Source organism: Pongo pygmaeus, chromosome 1 (genome assembly GCF_028885625.2).
Source record: "Pongo pygmaeus isolate AG05252 chromosome 1, NHGRI_mPonPyg2-v2.0_pri, whole genome shotgun sequence".
NCBI lineage: Eukaryota > Metazoa > Chordata > Mammalia > Primates > Hominidae > Pongo > Pongo pygmaeus.
Window position 1 is genome coordinate 196,943,423 of NC_072373.2, and position 20,037 is coordinate 196,963,459.

The 20,037-nt window shown below is 47.1% G+C and overlaps 1 protein-coding gene across 1 annotated transcript in view; it reads left to right on the top strand.

The window, feature by feature from the left end:
- The window catches only part of CSMD2 (CUB and Sushi multiple domains 2), a 664,918-nt gene that overhangs the window by 368,790 nt on the left and 276,091 nt on the right, over positions 1 to 20,037 (top strand). Inside the window, exons 11-12 of the mRNA XM_054497047.2 lie at positions 14,187 to 14,290; positions 17,933 to 18,045. Coding sequence (XP_054353022.1) covers positions 14,187 to 14,290; positions 17,933 to 18,045 — 217 coding nt within the window. The remainder of the gene's footprint in view (positions 1 to 14,186; positions 14,291 to 17,932; positions 18,046 to 20,037) is intronic.

Below are 20,037 nucleotides of genomic sequence, written 5' to 3' on the forward strand. Positions count from 1 at the left end.
CTAATATCTCTGTGGGGACTTGGTGGGCTTCAGGTAGTGCTGAGGGAGCCCAGAAAAGCTGAAGAGAACCCTATCCTGATCCAGGTGGGAGCAGAACCAGGGAACATAAAATGCAACAAGGAGGGTCTAAGTGTGGAAACTCAAAGTCTAAGACAGAGGAATAGAAGTTGTCTTCTGGGAAACAGCAAGGACAATGGATGCTGTGTTCCTAACCCTGTTCATGGAACTGGCCTACAGGTGAGATACAGGTGTGTCCAAGGACTGCCTATCCACTCACCTTCAGACATGTCCTTCAGCAAAAAGCACAGTCTCTAAGCTCACAGTATGTCTTATGAGATGAGCATTCATTCATTCATTGATGTAGATATGGCCTCTGCTCTTGAGGAATGTGCACATAACAGTGAAGAACAGGTCTGTAAAAAAAAAAAAAAGAGTGCAGGTAAGTCCTGATGGAGGCATGTCCAGAGCGCTATGGGAAAACTCAGGGAAGAGCTGCTAACTGGGAGATAAGGGAAGTTTTCACAAAGGAAGTGACATGTCAGCAGGGTCTTGAAGGATGAGTAGGCTTGGAAATCAGTATCTCAGGGAGGACACATGTACAAAGGCACTGAGGTTTGGAACAGCCCCTTAGAACTGGAAGTAATTCAACATGCCTGGATGCAGGTAAGGACAGAAAGGTAAGCAGGATTCAGATCATGGTGAGCCCACATGCTTGGCCCAGAAGTTTGGGTTTTATCTCAAAACACAGATTGCTAAGGCTAACAGTGTTAGGCTGTTGTTAACAACAATAATAGCTCTTATTGTATGCCTGTCCCATGACAAGCTCTAAGCTAAGCTCTCTATATGAATGATTTTATTTCATTCTCTTAATAGGACAATGAATTTGATTTTAATATACCTATTTGGTAGATAAAGAAACTGAATCATGGAAAGGTTAAAGGTTAGGAAACAGCTGCAGCACAGAGCCAGTAAGTGGCAGAACTGGGATTTAAACCCCGTCTTTCTAGCTCCAAAGCCCATGCACTTACAAAGCTGGGCTGTGCTGCTGGATGGAACAAGATCTCAGAATAGATGAAAGGGGCTGGGCTTCACCTCAATGGGATGAGCCTGGAAGGACGAGGATCACTCTATCTCCTGAACTAAAGCAATAGCAGGAAGATCTGAGTTTTTGGAAAATTACTCTAGCAGCAATGGAGAAGTTTAGAGGTGGATACTGGAAGGAGAAAGACCAGTTAGGAGGATGAAGCAGTTACCTAAGTAGGAAAAATGGGGACATCCACCAAGGCTTTGGAAATGTGGAGGGGAAAACAGATGAGAGAGATTTAGGAGATAGAGTGGGACTTGGTAGCTGATTGGATGTGGGAGCTGAGGGAGGAAGAGAGGTCTCATTCAATATTGTATCCCAAGTGACCGACATGGTTCCAGGCACATAGTAGGTACTCGGCCTATATTTATTCCATGAACAGATGAATGATGGCTTAGTGCTTTCTGGCTTGGTCCAGTGGGAGAGTTAAAAAGGAAAGACAGATGGAGGAACATGCTTTGCAGGGGTCAGGAGGGAAACTGTGCATTTGGAATGTCTGTGGTTCATTCAATGTCATTTGGATATACTGGATGGAAACTCTGGGTAAATCTGAGTTTAAGAGAGAGGTTTGGGTGTTATCTTAGCACGTGGGTGAGAATAGAAGCTTAAGGAATGGACAACATTTCTTGGAAAGACTGAAGAGAATAAGAAAATTCAGAATGGATCTGAGAATACCATCGTGACAGAAGAAAGAGCAAAATCCAGTGAAAGAACAGAGAAGGAGCAGTCTGATAGGCGGGAGGAGAATCGTGATGCAAACGCAGGAAGAGTTTCCAACTAGGGCATGTCTGATCATGACAATGATGACAAATGTCTTGCTGGAAAAGTGCTAGAAGGAGACCATTGGCTTTGGCCTTGGAAGAAGACTTTGCAGTGAAGCTCTAGGGGCAGCGACAGACAGCAGTGGGGTGGGAAGCAAATGGATGGGAGGTGAGGCTGTGGAGGCCAGGATGGGCAGTAGCCTGCGAGGAACATAAGATAGAGAGAAAGCCTGGGGTTACTTTGGAGCATGTGTTTAAAATATTGGAACTGGAGTATGTTAGTAGGCTTAGGAAAAAATGAGCAAAGAGGGAGAGAGTGAAGGTACAGGAGAAGAGGGATGGTGACAGAAGGGAGATTCTGGAGTGAGAGGGCCACAGGATTGAGAATGCAGGGCTCCCTTTGTGAGGAGCAGGGGGGGAAAGATGCTGTTGTTAGAAGGGGCTGAAAGGTTTGCTTGTGGGAGTGTAAGAGCGACATGTGTCCCCTTGGTCTCCTCGTAGTCATGGAATGATTGTGATGCATCCCCGGCACCTGCACAGGAGGATCCTTCCTATAATTCCATCTCCCTTGTAGGACCTCTGCTACCTGGGCTTGGCAAGGAGCTAGGAATGTCCCAGGGACTGGGGCCCTCCAAGGGCAATGAGAAGGCCCAAAGAGAGAAGCAGGGATGCTATGGTGTGGGAATGGCTAAGAACCTACATCAAGACACCAGCATGAACTGAGCATCTATGGGCTGTGCACCTCTGCACTGTGGGAACAGGAAGAACTTACAATCTTATTGGAGAGGCAAGTTAAGGATATGTCTGTACTCAATAAACTAGGAGTAAGGCAAATAAAAACACCCCAGTGCATCCTCCTGGAAACTTCATAGTTTCAAGGAACAGAGGAAAGAAGGCTCAGAGCAAGTGATGCAGGCCTACTCCACATGCAGCCTCCATGCTCTCCCTTCGACTGGGATGTCCTCGAGCAATGTTTACCTCACCTTGGGCATTTGGGTTATTTCAGTCCTTATAATATTAATCTAACATTAATTAACATCTGCCTACAATAATTTTTCCCAAATTTCATCAGAAATGCCTTGGAGACACTTTAAAAGCACAGATTCCCAAGCTCTTTTCCCCAAAGATCTGATTCAGTGGGTCTAGGGTAGGTACGAGAACTTTTTTTTTTTTTTCAAGTTAAACAGCTTTGTTGTGGTATAATTTACACGATATACAGTTCATGTGTTTTAAAATATGCAGTGCGATGTGTTTTAGAAAATTTATACAGTTGTGCAACCATCAAAAAATCCAATTTTGGAATAATTTCATCACTCCAATAAGTTCTATTATGTCCATTAGCAGCCGATCTTGCTCCCACCCCTTGCCCCAGGAAACCACCAATCTATTTTCTGTCTCTATAGTTTTATGCTTTTAGAAATTTCTTATAAACAAAATCACTTGATATTTACTGTGTGTCTGGTTCCTTTAATAATATTGTGTCTGGCTTCTTTCTCTCAGTGTGATGATTTTGAGATTCATCCATTGTTTCATATGTCAATAGTTCCTTTTTATTGTTGAGTAGTATTCCATTGCATAGATAAACCAGCTTTTGCTTATCCACTCCCCAATGTATGAGCCTTTGGATTGTTTCCAGTTGGGGGCATTATGAATAATGCTGCAGTGAACATTGCGTGCAAGTTTTCATGGGAACATATGATTTCAGTTTTTGAGGGTAGTTACCCAGGAGTAAAATGGCTGGGTTGTATCGTAAGCATATGTTTAACTATTTAAGAAACTACCAAACTGTTTTGCAAAGAGGCAGTACCCTTTTACATTCCCACCAGCAACATATGGGAATTTCAGTTTCTTCACATCCTTACCAACACTTAATATTTTCCATCTTTTTGGTTTTAGACATTTTACTGGGTGTGTAGTTATATCTCATCATGGTTTTAGTTTGCATTTTCATAATCTAACAATATTGTGTATCTTTGATGTGCTGATTTGCCATTTCTATATCTTTTTTAAGTATTCAAAATTTGTGTCCATTTTTAAATTGTGTTGTTTGCCTTATTTTAAGAGTTTTAAAATATGTATAAAACAAGTCCTTAATCAGATATTCTTTTATTTATTTATTTATTTATTTATTATTATTATACTTTAGGTTTTAGGGTACATGTACGCAATGTGCAGGTTAGTTACATATGTATACATGTGCCATGCTGGTGCACTGCACCCACTAACTCGTCATCTAGCATTAGGTATATCTCCCAATGCTATCCCTCCCCCGTCCCCCCACCCCACAACAGTCCCCAGAGTGTGATGATCCCCTTCCTGTGTCCATGTGTACGAGAACTTATTTTTAAAGAGGACCCTGGTGGTTCTGACCAGCTAAACTTCTGTCAACAATGCAATTCCTTCTCCCAGCAAAGCACACAGTGGTCTCTCTGCCCCATCTCTCCCTTTGGGCAGCCCCAGCTTCAGCCACACTGAACTCAGGTTCACAGACACACCTGGCCCTTTAAGACCTGTCTGGGCACATCTGGTCTCAGTGTGCCTTCCCTTCTCCTCCAGGCAAATTCCTATCCCCCTTTGAGACACAGTCCAAACAACCCCTCTTCTGAGAAGCCTTCCTAACTTCATCATGTGTTGCTCCTTCCCTGTTCCTACAGCACTTTTTGTTTTCTCGCATTTAGAATCTATTTCCCCCATAGCTCCTGAGCATCCTGAAAGCAGGAATAGCACTCGTTTATTTCTTCCACAGTTAGCACAGTGCTGGGCATAGAGAAGCAGCTCAGCAATGTTTGAACATGTGAGTGATTGTTAGAGGAGGAGCTCCTCTGGGATGGTTCTGCCCATATTGGGCTTGAGATTCAGGTCTTCTTCCTCCAGGGCCTTCTCTTGTTAGGTCCCTTCATTTCCTCCAGGGCCTTCTCTTGTTAGGTCCCTTCAGCTCAGCCTCATGGAAAAACAAAGACGTAGACAGGACTGAAACCCAGACCTGCCTTGATACCTCCTACCTTCACACATCTGTCTTTCTTTTGCAGCTTCTCAGTATGAACACAAAACATTTGATCCAATTTGCACATGAGCCTCACTTGATTTGATCAGGATAGTTAATCCACCTTTGCTAGAAGAGAATGAAAAGCAAGACAGGAGAGAGATAGAGTGAGGATGGAGGGAGAGGGAGGGGGCGTGGAAGGAAGAGGGAAAGGAAAGCTCATTATATGAACTTCAAAGCCAAAGATAACAGCATTTTGATTATTCACTCCTTAGGGATTATCACTGTCACTCTTTCCTTTGTAGACCTGAAGAACTGAGAATTAATTCTCCAGGCAGGTGATCAGCAGCTAGTGCAAATGTCAGGGACATACTCGTTGGCCCATTTGTTCACTCACTTATTCATTCAGCAAACATTTACTCACACCCTCTCTGTGCCAGGCCATGTGCAAGACGCCTGCAATCAGAGGTTTGCCGTGTGCCTCCACGGCCCCTCCTCACATCTGGGGGACCCTTTAATAGCCTCCTCAAGTCCAAAGCCTCATTCCTTTCCCCAGCTGTCTCGAAATCATGTGCTGGCATTTCCCCTCCCCCAGATCTAGCTGTGGCCGTGTGGTATCACCACACACCTTCTCTGTTGCTGAAGACAAACCCTGCCCCCTTGCTAGCCAGGATTTTGTGCCCCTCCTGTCTCCCATCCATGCTTCCCTGGTTTGAGCCCTCATCCCACTGTATTGTAGTCTGTGTACTCAGGGTCTGCTGTGAAGCTTTCTAGAAACTTTGAGGTCTCTATTGGCAGCAGCCATGTTATCTTGCCTTCCAATGCCCCTCCAAAGCCCAGCACTTGGCAAGTGTGTAACTGTTGAATGAATCCGTGAATAAATGAATCAGTCAATCCATAAGTGAATGAGTCAGTGAATGAGTCAAAGGACTTACTGCTCTCAGAACCACCAAAATGAAACCTGAGGTAGTGACTAAAGTTCCAGAACCTCTGACCCTTCTTAGTCCTTGCTGGAGGCCTCTGTCCTTGAACTCCTGGGAGTTCACGTCTTCAGCCTTCCCACTGGCCTCCCCTCCTCCTCACCCCAGGAGTTAATTCTCTAGCTCTTCCCTAGGGCCTCAGCAAGACCCTGGAAGGAATCATGGTTCAAGCTGTGCCCAGGAAAAGGGAGTTCCCCTCCTTCCATGGAGCTAATAGTTACACTGGCAGCAACATTGTAAACTGAGGCTGGGTGGGCCAAGGTCAGCCGTCAGGAGCTCAAAGAAATGCTCTGAGGAGAAATATGGGAGATAAGGCTGGAGCACAGCATTGTGGCAGGGCCTCTAGCTAACCAGGAAGTGGCAGGGGCAGGCCTTGCAAAGCCCACAATTTCCAAGCCAAGATGCTGAACTCTGTCCTGCAGTTTCAAGAGTTGGCAAACTCTTCTGCAGTGATGAACTCCTGTTTTCAGAACCTGTAGCCATTAGGTCATAATTGACTGGGAGGTGCAGAAAATTCCCCTCAGAAGCTTAAACAACACACCATTTATTTTCTCCACATACCAAAAGTCCAGAGGCAGAAAGTCCAGGGCTGGCTTGGTGGTTCCCTCCGGGTCTTATGCTCCTTGTATTTTTCCCTCTGCTGCTTTTCATATGACCCTCATCCTCATGATCACAAGAAGGCTGCTCCCTCTCTGTCCTCACATCTGTATTCCAGGAAAAGCAGGAGAAGGATGAGGAAATGGTCTGAGGACTCCTCAACCCATGTTTCATTGCCCAGAGCTCTGTCACATAGCCATCTTTAGCTCTGAGGTTGGCAAGATACATACATTGCCACACTCCCAATAAAGCTGGGGTTCTGTTAGGGAGAAATAAATGGAGGAAGGGACATTAAGTAACCCACTATCCATGGTGTTCACAGCATCCCAAATTATGAACTAGATCAAAATGGAGCTGTTTTGGTTTAAGCAGAGGCTTCCCTCGTCTGGCTCCTCTTCCACCCTTGTGGGTTGGCCCTGGAGTACCTTTATGGAACCCTGGGGTACCTGGGAGCCCAGTTTGAAAACCATTGCTCTAGGGAAGCCATCAGCAAACTTTTTCTGCAAAGAGCTAGACAATAAATATTTTAGGCTTTAAAGTCCATGTAAGGTCTCTGTTGCATATTCTTATATGTGGTAGGTTTTGTTTTTTCACTCATTGAAAGTGTAAAAAATCATTCTTAACTCCAAAGGCCACAGGTCCACATATAAAAATAGGCTATAGGACAGATTTGGTCTGAGAGCTAGTTTTCCAACCCCTGCTGTAGGAGATAGGGAGGCGCTAAGAGCATTTGGTACAGAGTGAAGGATGGGCAGCAGAGACAGACAGCCCAGTTAGGAGAGTGTTGTAGCAAAGCAGTCCTTAAACAAAACAGCCTCAGTCTACATCTCCCGGGACTCTAGCCTCCCACAAAACTGCCCTGAGCTGGCAGATCCTCTGCAGCCTTGTGCAGGCATTGGGCACAGGCTGGCAGCACCCGGAGTCCTGTCTTTTGGCTGATCCTGGACAGCACGTGGCAAGGGGAGAATGTTCTCCAGGGCCTCCAGTGGGTGTCCTCCAGGGTCCCACTCTATCCCCCATGATTCTCAGGACAAGGTGGCTGTGACACCCCCTAATTTCTCCTCATGCTCTTGGACCCTGCATCAGCCTCCCACTGGTCTCTCTGCCTCCAATCCTCCCTTCACACTGAATTATAGCTTCCCATCAACTTGACCATGAAGTCCAGACTGCCTGCTCTGGCTGCTTGTAAAATCACCTGCAGACTCAGCCAGGCTCTTCTTTCTGTCCCACTCTCCTTGGCCCTTCACTGCTCACAATGTAGCCTGGGCTGAGCCCACACACACCCTTCTCCATCCTGCCAGGCCCAGACCCACCTCATCTATGGACCCCCTTCCATCTCTCTCCTCTTTGCACTCCTCCAGCACTCACCATCAGCACCATGTCCTTGGCATTTAGATTCTGCTCTAAATTGTCAGGCAAGCAAGATAACTTATGGGAAGCAGCTAGCTCTGGGCTTGGCACATGGCAGGTGCTCAGTAATTATGTCCTAGATGATGGGTTTGTTTATTCATTTATCTAATGGGTTTAAATTGGGTGTCTGAGCTGTATACAAATGTGCCTCTTTGATCATGCCTATTTCATGTGCTGCCATTTCTCCTGCCTCCAAAAGGCGCTTTGTGAGCTTGATTGATCTGCATGTTAGTTAATGAGTCATTATAGGAGCCTGTCTTTAAACAAAGGCCAAAGCAGAGAAGGAAAAAAAGAAAAGAAAAAAAGAGAGTGCTAGTACATTGTGCACTAGAGGCTCGTCCTGAAACTGCAGCATTGTGTATGTTGAACAGTCTTCTTGTGTAATTAGCTCCTGCATCAGGGTCGGCACTCTGAAATGTGGTTCACGTCAATGGCAGCTCTAACCAGTGATGTGAATCATTTTATAGCTCTGGGTTCTGGCCTTCAAAGCAATATTTTCCCATTATAGGCATAATAATCATACACTCCCTTTTTGGAGATGGCTGGGTGAGCAGTGTCCTCTGCCCCAGGGCTGGCTGGAAGGGGCTGATATGGTGAGAATATGCAGCCGGGCCCCTCAGTCCCTGCAGAGCCCAGGCCCTTCCTCCAGCAGAAGACGCTACCTGCCTTGTGGTGTTTTATATGCAGCAGCTGTTTCCTGACCCCCTGCTGGGACCCAGAAAAAAGAACTCAAGGAAAGTGTGAGAGAAAACAGAGGCTTAAGTCATGCTTCCTACCTTGTGGGCCTGTGACCTTGTTGGAACACCATGAGGCAGTAGAGCAGAGTGACAAAGAGCCTGGCCTCTGACTGCCTGCCTGGTGGGAATCCCAGCTCTACCACTTGTCTGTGTGACCCCAGGCAAGTTGCCTAAATTCTGTGCCTAGCCTGTCCCATTTGTGAAATGGAGGTACTCAAAGTAGGTATTGGGCTGTATCGGGGGAACCTGCCCCTAATATTTCAACGTCGATTCTTTCTATTTTCCATAAGTGTCAGCTGGCTGAGAAATAAAGAGAAAGAGTACAAAGAGAGGAATTTTACAGCTGGGCCTCTGGGGATGACATCACATAACAGTAGGACCGTGATGCCCACCTGAACCTTAAAGCCAGCAAGTTTTATTAAGGATTTCAAAAAGGGAGGGGGTGCAAGAACAGGGAGTAGGTCACAAGATCACATGCTTCAAAGGGCAAAAAGCAGAACAAAGATCACATGCTTCTGAGGAAACAGGACAAGGACAAATTCAGAACTACTGATAAGGGTCTGTGTTCAGCTGTGCAGGTATTGTCTTGATAAACATCTTAAACAACAGAAAACAGGGTTCGAGAGCAGAGAACCGGTCGGACCTCAGATTTACCAGGGTGGGTTTTTTTCACCACCCTAATAAGCCTGAGGGTACTGCAGGAGACCAGGGCTTATTTCAGTCTTTATCTCAACCACATAAGACAGACACTCCCAGAGCAGCCGTTTATAGACCTCCCCCCAGGAATGCATTCCTTTCCCAGGGTCTTAATTATTAATATTCCTTGTTAGGAAAAGAATTTAGCAACATCTTCCCTACTTGCACATCCATTTATAGGCTCTCTGCAACAAGAAAAATATGGCTCTATTCTGCCCAACCCCACAGGCAGTCGGACCTTATGGTTGTCTTCCTTTGTTCCCTGAAAATTGCTGTTATTCTGTTCTTTTTCAAGGTGCACTGATTTCATATTGTTCAAACACACATGTTTTACAATCAATTTGTACAGTTAACACATTAGTGGTCCTGAGGTGATGTATACTCTCAGCTTACAAAGATAACAGGATTAAGAGATTAAAGTAAAGACAAGCATAAGAAATTATAAAAGTATTAATTTTGGGAACTGATAAATGTCCATATTAAAATGAAATCTTCACAGTTTACGTTCAGAGATTGAATTAAAGACAGGCATAAGAAATTATAAAAGTATTATTTGGGAACTGATATATGTCCATATTAAAATGAAATCTTCACAATTTATGCTCTTCTGCCGCGGCTCCAGCTGGTCCCTCCATTTGGGGTCCCTGACTTCCTGCAACAGTGCTGCATTTCTCATGAGTTGATATGTGTAAAGTGTTCGGAACAGAATTGAGCACATTGTAGGTATCAGCTCTTGGAGTGATGAAATCACATAAGAAAAGATGATCAAAGACTATGATTGTCTTGAAGAATCTCCTAGACCAGTGATCAGCAAACTACAGCCTACAGGCCAAATACAGCTCTTTGCTTGTTTTGTAAATAAAGTTTTGTTGGAACACAGCCACACCCATTCATGTACACATTGTGTATGGCTATGTTCATGCTACATCAATAGAGCTGAGTATCTGTGACACAGATCACATGATACACAAAGGGGGAAATATTTACTATCTGTCCCTTTACAGAAAAAGTTTGCCAACCTTTGTTCTAGAAGGTAACCACTGTGAGGGGTCTGAGAGCCTAGCAATCCATCCATGCTAGAGAAGCAAGAAAGGTTTGGAAATTGTTCTCCCAGTCTACATTTTGTCAGCCCCTGGCATGGGCCTGGCCCACCGACAGGAACTGGTACAGAGGCAGTGAGGCCTGACCCCTGCCCTCCAGGAGTTCATGGTGTAGTGGAGGAATAAGTGAACAGACCCATCACAGTCCAGCAGGTAAGTGCTAAAACAGACGAGAGGAAGGGGCTGAGCAGGGGCTGCTCCCCTTGTCAAGGTTAGTCAGAGAGAACTGAGACAAGTCAGGCTCACGGATGAGAAGAAATATGCTAGGGCAGTGACAGGGAGCAGGAAGAGCCTGCGTAAGTCAGGGTCATGAACAGGCTGCCCTGGTGTGAATGCCCAGGACTTCAAGTGGCCACACAGGCTGTGCAGTGGAGGGCAGTCAGCAGGGAGCAGATAGAGATGCCCTTCTTGTGTTTCATGCTAGGAAATGAGACTCCAGGAAATGTTCTGTAAAGCAGGAGTGTGGAGTGTGAGAGATGGGTGGGAGATCCCAGCCTGAGGAAATGATCCCATGATGATGCCATTAGCCAACAGGGAACATTCTGGATAGGAAACCCAGAAGGGCCAAGAAATCCCCACTCACTATTGACAAATCCCATCTCCTCTTTAATAACTCTCTCCAAACACTGATTGCTACAGGCTCACACCCCGCCTCACCTAGACCTTGCTGCAGGCCCACATCCCACTTCACCTAGACCTTGCTACAGGTCCACATCCCACCTCACCTAGACCTTGCTACAGGTCCACATCCCGCCTCACCTAGACCTTGCTACAGGTCCACATCCCGCCTCACCTAGACCTTGCTACAGGTCCACATCCCGCCTCACCTAGACCTTGCTAAAGGTCCACATCCCGCCTCACCTAGACCTTGCTACAGGCTCATATCCCGCCTCACCTAGACCTTGCTACAGGCCCACATCTCACCTCCCCTAGACCTTGCTACAGGCCCACATCCCACCTCACCTAGACCTTGCTACAGGTCCACATCCCACCTCACCTAGACCTTGCTGCAGGTCCACATCCCACCTCACCTAGACCTTGCTACAGGTCCACATCCCACCTCACCTAGACCTTGCTACAGGTCCACATCCCACCTCACCTAGACCTTGCTACAGGCTCATATACCGCCTCACCTAGACCTTGCTACAGGTCCACATCCTGCCTCACCTAGACCTTGCTATAGGTCCACACCCTGCCTCACCTAGACATTGCTACAGGCCCACATCCCACTTCATCTAGACCTTGCTACAGGTCAACATCCTGCCTCACCTAGACCTTGCTACAGGTCCACATCCTGCCTCACCTAGACCTTGCTACAGGTCCACACCCTGCCTCATCTAGACATTGCTACAGGCCCACATCCCACTTCACCTAGACCTTGCTACAGGTCCACATCCCGCCTCACCTAGACCTTGCTACAGGCTCACATCCTACCTCACCTAGACCTTGCTACAGGGCCACATCCCACCTCACCTAGACCTTGCTACAGGCCCACATCCTACCTCACCCAGATCTTGCTACGGGTCCACAACCCACTTCACCTAGACCTTGCTACAGGTCCACATCCTGCCTCATCTAGACCTTGCTACAGGCTCACATCCCACCTCACCTAGACCTTGCTACAAATTGGGCTCCTGGCTTTCAACTCTCCCTCAATGCTCCTGCTCCTAGAACAAAAATCTCATGTCATGCTTTTACTGCCAACCCTTCCATAACTCCCCATTGACTTTAAGACAAAGCCCAAAATTCTTAGCATTACCGGCAGCCTCTCATAATCTGACTCCTCCTATTTCTCTCCTATCACCACCCTCCACCACCCCCTCACTTAAACAACTACTCAGTAGTTAGACCTCTCTGGACAAGTCATCCTGTTCCACACCCCTGCCCTTCCCTCTGCCTGGGTTGCTTTCCCTTCCATATCCGTTGGTTGAACTCCAGTTCATCTTTCAAACTCAGCCTGGGTCTCATTTCCTCCAAGAAGCCTCCTTTAACCTTTCTCCCAGTGAAAAGCAATCACTTCCTTCCTCTTCTGTGTCTATCTGTAGACCCACTGACGTGCTCACAGATACTATTATCCAGAGATGCATCTTTCTGTGACTCTCAGGCCACTGCAGAGGGGCCCTGTGTAGACACTACCTAGGCTTATGAATGAGGGCAGTGTCAGTTTGCCTCTGGGATACCTGAGAAAGCACCTTGGGGTAAGGCTCTGCAGGGTCCCTGGCAGGATATGGGTGCTGGACTGTTTGGTTTGGATGGAGGAAACCTGCAGAAGGCATCAGCCACAACTAGGAAAAAATATCCACGGAAATTATATACTCCTTGAGTTGTAGAACAAAAAGCAAAGGAGCAACTTCAGTCTCCCTGTTGGGGGAGTGAAGATCATCATCAGATTGAAACCAGGCTGAAACAGACAAAAAGAGATACAGATCAGACATCAGGAGTGGGTGCCTGTGTGTGTCCTGTCCTTATGAATGGCACCATCCCCCACCCAAACAATTGCACAAGCCAGAAACCTGCAACTTATCCTAGGTCTTTCCCTCCCCTCAGCACCACATGCATCCTGTCGCAAAGCCCTAAATATCACTAGGACCTTCCCTCTTCTCCGTCCACACTGCTACTCTTCCATCGTTCACCTACACTGCCACAAAAGCCTGCAACCATCATCACCACCAGTCTCACTCCTGCCGATCAGTTCCACACATACTGCCACACTGACATTTTCTCAAACACCTATGTTTCCCTGTCACCCACTATTTAAAACTCTACTGCTCCTCCCCTGGGATAAATTCTAATTTTGGAGGGTAGAGGTATGAGACCTTTTGAACCAAGCTCCAAGGAAACTTTTCAAATTCCAAGTCACCTTCTTGCACTGAAGGCCCAGTCACATTATCCCCCAGAGCCAGGCAGCTAGCAGGTATGTTCAGTTTGTAGATCTGCTAGCAACAGACACTGAATAATTTGTTCTGGAATGTTCCATCTCTGCCATAGCTCAGGCCCTGTGCACCTGACTCCTTCCCAGAGCATCCCCCTACCTCCCTCTCCAAGCGTCCCCCTTTGGCCTGATGGGGTCGTCAGTAGCCTTCAGAATTTCCTCAGACACCCCCATCTCCAGTAGCGCCTGCCCCTGACTCCAGCTGGATGAGCCATAGGCTCCTCTTCGCTCCCACAACCTCCTGTAGCATCCATCCCACCCCAGTGCTGTGGTTATCAGTTTGCATTTCTATCTCCCCTTCTTAGTGAGGGCAGGGATCATGTTATACTCACTGTGGAAACCCACCGCCCAGCCTGGCATATGCAGAGTGCTTAGTAAATATTTGTGGAAGGCAGGATTAAAACAAGAGGGAGGAATCTTGTTGAAATCTCTTTCTGAGAACATTCATTTATTCAACAAATAAACAAAAAGGATGGAGAAAAGCAGGCAGAGGAGAAGATGAGAGAAACTTCTGCAGGTCCCTGGGGGCAAGAGAGCTGAGATTCCACATGTGGCCTGAAAAATTGCCAACAAGCCCATGGGGATTTCTGTGCATTAAGGCATGAAGAAAGAGTCTAATCATCTTGCTGTCAGCCAGATGTGCCCGGTTGCTGTGACAGCCACCAGAATTGGCCAGATGTGCCATGAACATCTTCAGAAACATCAGGGGGCCCTGGAGACTGCATGGCCTGGAGAGAAATAGTTCACACTCATTAAAGTGGGACAGAAATGGTCAGTTTGTTTAGGATGGTGTCACCAGTGACTCTGAGCATTGGGACATAACACAGAAAATCCTTCCTCCCTTCAAGGCTTTGGAAGGCTTCCTCATGGCCCCTGCCTGCTCCTAACCCTCTGTTCCCTCCCCAGGTGATCAAGCTCGCCTTTGAGGAGTTTGATTTGGAGAGGGGCTATGACACCCTGACGGTCGGTGATGGTGGTCAGGATGGGGACCAGAAGACAGTTCTCTACATGTAAGTGCAGTGGGGCATGTTGTTTGGAAGGTGGGACGGTGGCTGGGGTTGGTGGGGTGGGGTTTGTGGAGTCCTGTCTGGTCCCTAGACCATACTACAGCAAAGACAGTGTCCTGCAATGTTCCTAGTTTCAGCAATAATCCTTCCACCTCTCTCTACTCTGACCAAAGGGAAAAGAGCACTGGGCACCTTCTCACTGAATTCATATGAAATGTGAACAGAATGAGCAGTCTGTTAGGGGGCAGGGGAGATGGAGGTTTTGTGGATGAACCTGGAGCTTTCCACTGGCTGGCTGCTTCCATGCAGACCCTGATTCTGCCACCCTGACAGTTTTTACTCCAGGCCACATCCAGCCATGGCAGCCTGACCTCAGACAGAGATAATGGAAATGAGTTGCTAACCTTTCTGCATGCTCAGAACTCGCTGGGAAATGGATGGTTTCAGAGAATCAGGAACATATAGACATAGTGGCCACACTTCCTGAGCCAAAAAAGACCAGTATGATGTGTTCCAGACAAGGGAGAGAAGAATATCAAGCTGTCATGGGATTCCACTATGTTGAGTCTGTGCTCTTGGGGGCCATTAAGCTTCTCTTTTGCCCACCACCAATAGCCTGACTTGAAAACCAGGAAAAAGGCCAAGCGTGGTGGTGCATTGATGTAATCCTAGCACTTTGGGAGGCCAAGGCGGACAGATTGCTTGAGCTCAGGAGGTCGAAACCAGCCTGGGCAACATGGTGAAAACCCACCTCTATAAAAAATACAAAAATTAGCTGGATGTGGTGGTGCACGCCTGTATAGTCCCAGCTACTCAGGAGGCTGAGGCAGGAGGATAGCTTGAGCCTGGGAGGTTGAGGCTGCAATGAGCTGAGAGCATGCCACTACACCCTAGTCTGGGTGACAGAGTGAGATCCTGTCTAAAAAAAGAAAAAAAAGTCAGGAAATGCTTCTGCTCAGGACATGTGGCTTAGCTTCAGAGACAAACACCCTGACCACATCCATCTCCCTTCCAGGAAGGAGGTGGAGAGTCACCAACATTAAACACCTACCATGCTCCCAGGCACTGGGATGGAAACTTTTGCATCAATTATCTCGCTTAAGCCCAGGTGTTATTATTCTATTTTAACAGATGGGGAGACTGAGGCCCAAAGGTTTCAGAGAAGGTTGGTAGCAGAACCAGCACTCAAGTTCATGTCTTTTGATTTCAGCCAAGGACAATGTCCCATGCCACACTCCTTCCCAACAAGGCTAGCTCCAGGATATCTCCTTCTGGTTCTAATGCTGAATGAGAAATGGCCATTTAGTAACAGCTGGCTTGTCCAGAGGCTGTTCTTTTCTGGGTGTTTTTCACAACTTCCCTACACCTACCTGGAGATGATGCTATACAGGCAGTTACATGACTCATCTTATCCAATGGTACCCACTGAATCAGGTGACATGGTTGGGACTTGGGATTTCTCCAGACAAAGGAATGGAATGTGAGCCCACAGGGCATTCTCCCCCATGCCTAATTCACTGTATTAGTGAGGGCTCTCCAGAGAAACAGAACAATAGGAGATAGAGATAGATAGATAGATGATAGATAGATAGATAGATAGTAAATAGATGATAGATGATTGATAGATGATAAATAGGTGATAGATGATTGATAGATGATAGATAGATAGATAGATAGATAGATAGATAGATAGATAGACAGACAGACAAATAGCAAATAGATAGACAATTTGTTGTAAGGAATTGTCTCATGTGATTTTGGGAGACTGACAGGTCCCAAGATCTTCCAGGTGAGTTAAGAAGCTAGAAACCCAGGATAGTCAATAAAGTAGTTGCAGTCCAAATGCCAGTAGGTTCAAGATCCAGGAAGAGCTGATGTTACAGTTCAAGTTCAAAAGCCAGAAATAAGCTGATGTCTCAGTTTAAAGCCAATTGGACAGGAGGAATTCTCTTCTTCAGGGGAGGGTCCATCTTTTTGTTCTGTTTGGCCCTTCAACTGATTGGATGAGGTCCACCCACCTTGGAGAGGGCAATCTGCTTTACTCAGTCTGTCAATTTCAGTGTTCATCTCATTCAAATGCACTCTCACAGAAACACCCAGAATAATGTTTGACCAAATAGCTGGGTACCCTGTGGCCTAGTCAAGTTGACACATAAAATTCACCATCATACTTACCTCTCCCCCTCACTTGGTGCATCCCCATCACTCATTTTCTGTCCTAGTTTACTGACCCATATGGTGCCTCAGCTCTTTGTGCCCAAGAGACTAGGATCCTAGCTCTCTTTCCTCCCACAATCCCAATGTGCTTTGACATAGAGAGAACCTTAGAATAGCAGAACTTTTGAAAAGGCTATTGAGGATCATACCATACAATCCCCTCATTTAACATAGAGTGAAAAAGCCCAGAGAGGCTCAACCACTTGCCCAAGATCCCACAGCAAATTAATGGTGGACTCAGAGCCTGGTGTTGTAATTGGGTCAGAGGAAAAGCAGGGGTCCCAGCCTTTTCCCTTGCTCATCGGCACCCCAGAGTCAGGAGCCAGCACTGGCCTGGCCACAATCCTTACTCAGCTTGTCAGAGCCCAGGCTCAGGGACGTCACACAGGCCAGGCTGTTGGATCCCATGTGCTCTATCCCAGCTCCACTTCCGTATCCCCCATGGTGTGATGACCTCTCTGCAGCCGACTCGACAGCCTCCCAAGCTCTGAGACCCTGAGTGAAGCAGAGATTAGGACTCATTAGTTCAGTTGCCCACTCCACAACCCCCTGCCTCCATCTGTGCTGGTAATTTGTCTGATCTCAACAAAATAATGAGGTTGGATTTCTTCTGGAAATCCCAGCCTGCACAGGGGACTCCTGGCTCTGCCACTCTATCAGGTTGACCTTGGGGAAGCCACTGCCCATTCTGCACTTCCATATTCTCATCTGTAATATGGGATGACAACCCCTACCTTCCTGGCAACAGGGCCATTAAATGAGATAATGGGTAGGAAATTGATAAGCACAGTATCTTAATGGGTAGATGCTTGGGGTTGGGCTTCTGAATTGAACCCTGCCCCCCACACCCACACCCATGCTTAAACCCTCTTCTTCAATAAGAATGTGGCCCTCAGATAATGACTATACTCTAAGCCTTGTTCCTTATCCTGGAATGGAAGGAGATGTCTCATTGAAAGAATGGCTTGGGTTCCAACTGGGGAAATGGGTTTCTGTGAGGGGAAACCCACGTAAAGACAGCAAGGAGGTGGGGGTGGGGGCGGTCTTTTCAGCAATACAGGTCACACAAGAGATCAAAAGTTGCAAGAATGTAGACTCCCCCTTGATTGGATTTGGCTCCAACTATCCCTGTCACCTGAGCAAGTAAGGACACATATCTCCCTTGTGAGCCCAAGGGTCAGGGCTAGGGAGTCAAAGTTGAGATTCAACCCATGAGATTCTACCCACGGCCAAGGGGAGGACAGGATGAGTCTTCCCAGCACAGGGAGAGCATGCTGGTGGGATCCAATGTCAGAAACACAGTGGGGCCCAGAATTTGCCCGAGCGGGCCTGGATCCTGGATAGTCCTTTAAATATCGTCGGTCAGGCAATCATTCTATTCGGGTGTCATGGTGGAGAGCACACCTCTAAATATCTCTCTCCTGCCAGCCTGACAGGTACATCGGTCCCGGATCTCATTGTCAGCACCAATCATCAAATGTGGCTCCTCTTCCAGACTGATGGCAGTGGCAGTTCCCTGGGATTCAAGGCTTCTTATGAAGGTAACTGCTTTTGGCAAGCCGGATGAACTGTGTCCTGGGAGTCAGAGACTTGGGGTCTGGATTTGGAGTCAGAATTTTTTTTTTTTTTTTTTGAGATGGAGTCTCACTCTGTTGCCCAGGCTGGAGTGCCATGGCACGATCTCGGCTCACTACAACCTCTGCCTCCTGGGTTCAAGTGATTCTCCTGCCTCAGCCTCCTGAGTAGCTGGGACTAGAGGCGCACACCAACATGCCCGGCTAATTTTTGTATTTTTAGTAGAGACAGGGTCTCACCATGTTGGCCAAGCTGATCTCGAACTCCTGACCTTAAATGACCCACCTGCCTCAGCCTCCCAACGTGCTGGGGTTACAGGCGTGAGCCACCGTGCCCGGCCATGGGATCCTGGTTCTCCCCTGCACTAGCTTCCTCCCCCTTAGGCATGTTATTCCACTTCTCTGAGCCCCAGCCACCTCTTTGTTCTGAGGGCCTTCTGGTTGTTTTGAGGATTATCTGGGATAAAACCCTTAAAATGCTAGGCACCCAGCATCAGATGCACACCTCAGTTCCATCCCCAATTCATACATGGTTCATGGAGACTTTTAAGAGGCCTCACTTGTTTTTAAAATCTTTAGAGAGGAAAATAGCTTCCCAAGATACCCTATTTAGTTGCATGTGATGAATGAGTGACTCTGTGCATAGGGCTAGGAACAGATAAACACCACTGTTGGTGGCCTGAGAAAGATGCAGACAAGAGTCTTCATCTCTTGCTTAGAATAGGCATTAAGGGAACTGCAAACCCTGGAGCCCAGGAGATACCCTCAACATCACCCTTCTGAGCACTTCCAAACCCCCTTTGGCCAATAACAGCTAACACCAATCCCTACAAAGATGGAAGGAGAAGCCATCCACAAGTTACTGTTAAGTCCCTCTTAGGTACCAGATGCTAGACCAGCACAAGGGAGACAGACACATCAAGTCTAGGCATCGTCTTAACGGACTTGTGCTCTAGTGGCGAGATGGAGGGGAAAGCAAACGAAGTGGCATGCAAAAGAGCTGCCTGGACAGTGCCAGTGGGAGCACAGAGAAGGGAGCAGACATCTTTTCAGGAACGTCTGAAAGGGGATCAGGAAAGGGCTTTGTCACAAAAGTGAGCCTAAAGTCCTCAAAATGACTAGGTGGCTACTAGGGAGACAGGGGCCCAGGGAGTGGGGAGAAGGTGTCCCTTCAGTGTGGCTCACACACCATACCCCCAGTGTACCATAGGTTCCTCCTGCTCCAGGACCTGTACTCTGTTTCGAAACTGGGTACAGGTACATGGGAGGTGTATTCGTGTTCTCGGGCTGGCTGGCTTCACACAATGGACATTTATTCTCTCACATTCTGGAGCCTGGAAGTCTGACATCAAGGCTCAGCAGGGCCATGCCCCCACTCTGGGTAGAATCCTCCCCTGCTTCTCTCTAGCTTCTGGTGGTGGCTGTGAGTCCTTGCTGTTACTTGGCTGTAGCTGCATCACTCCAATCTCTGCCTTTGTCATCACACACCTTCCTGTGTGTCTGTCTATCCTCTTCTTATAAGGACACCAGCATATTAGACTAAGCGCCCTCACTACTCCAGTATGGCTTCATCTTAACTTGATTACATTTGCAGCAACTCTGTTTCCAAATAAGATCACATTTATAAGTAACAGAAGTCAGAACTTCAGCATGTCTTTTTGGGGAACACAGTTCACCCCATAACAAGAGGCTAGCCCATACTACACTAACACTGTCATACAATGATGTCTCCTGGGGTAAAGATGACAGCTATACTGAGATTTTTTAAGAATAGGAGGCTATGTGTCTAGGGAAGGCAGAACAACAGACAGAAAATACTTATGGGGTGACAGACTCTGAGTGCAGATCCTGGTTCTGTCACTTTCTAGCTCCATGGCAGGTCATGGAACCTTTCTCAAGATCTGTTTCTTCATCTGTGAAACAGAGATAATAATACAACCTGGGTCACAAGGGTCCTGT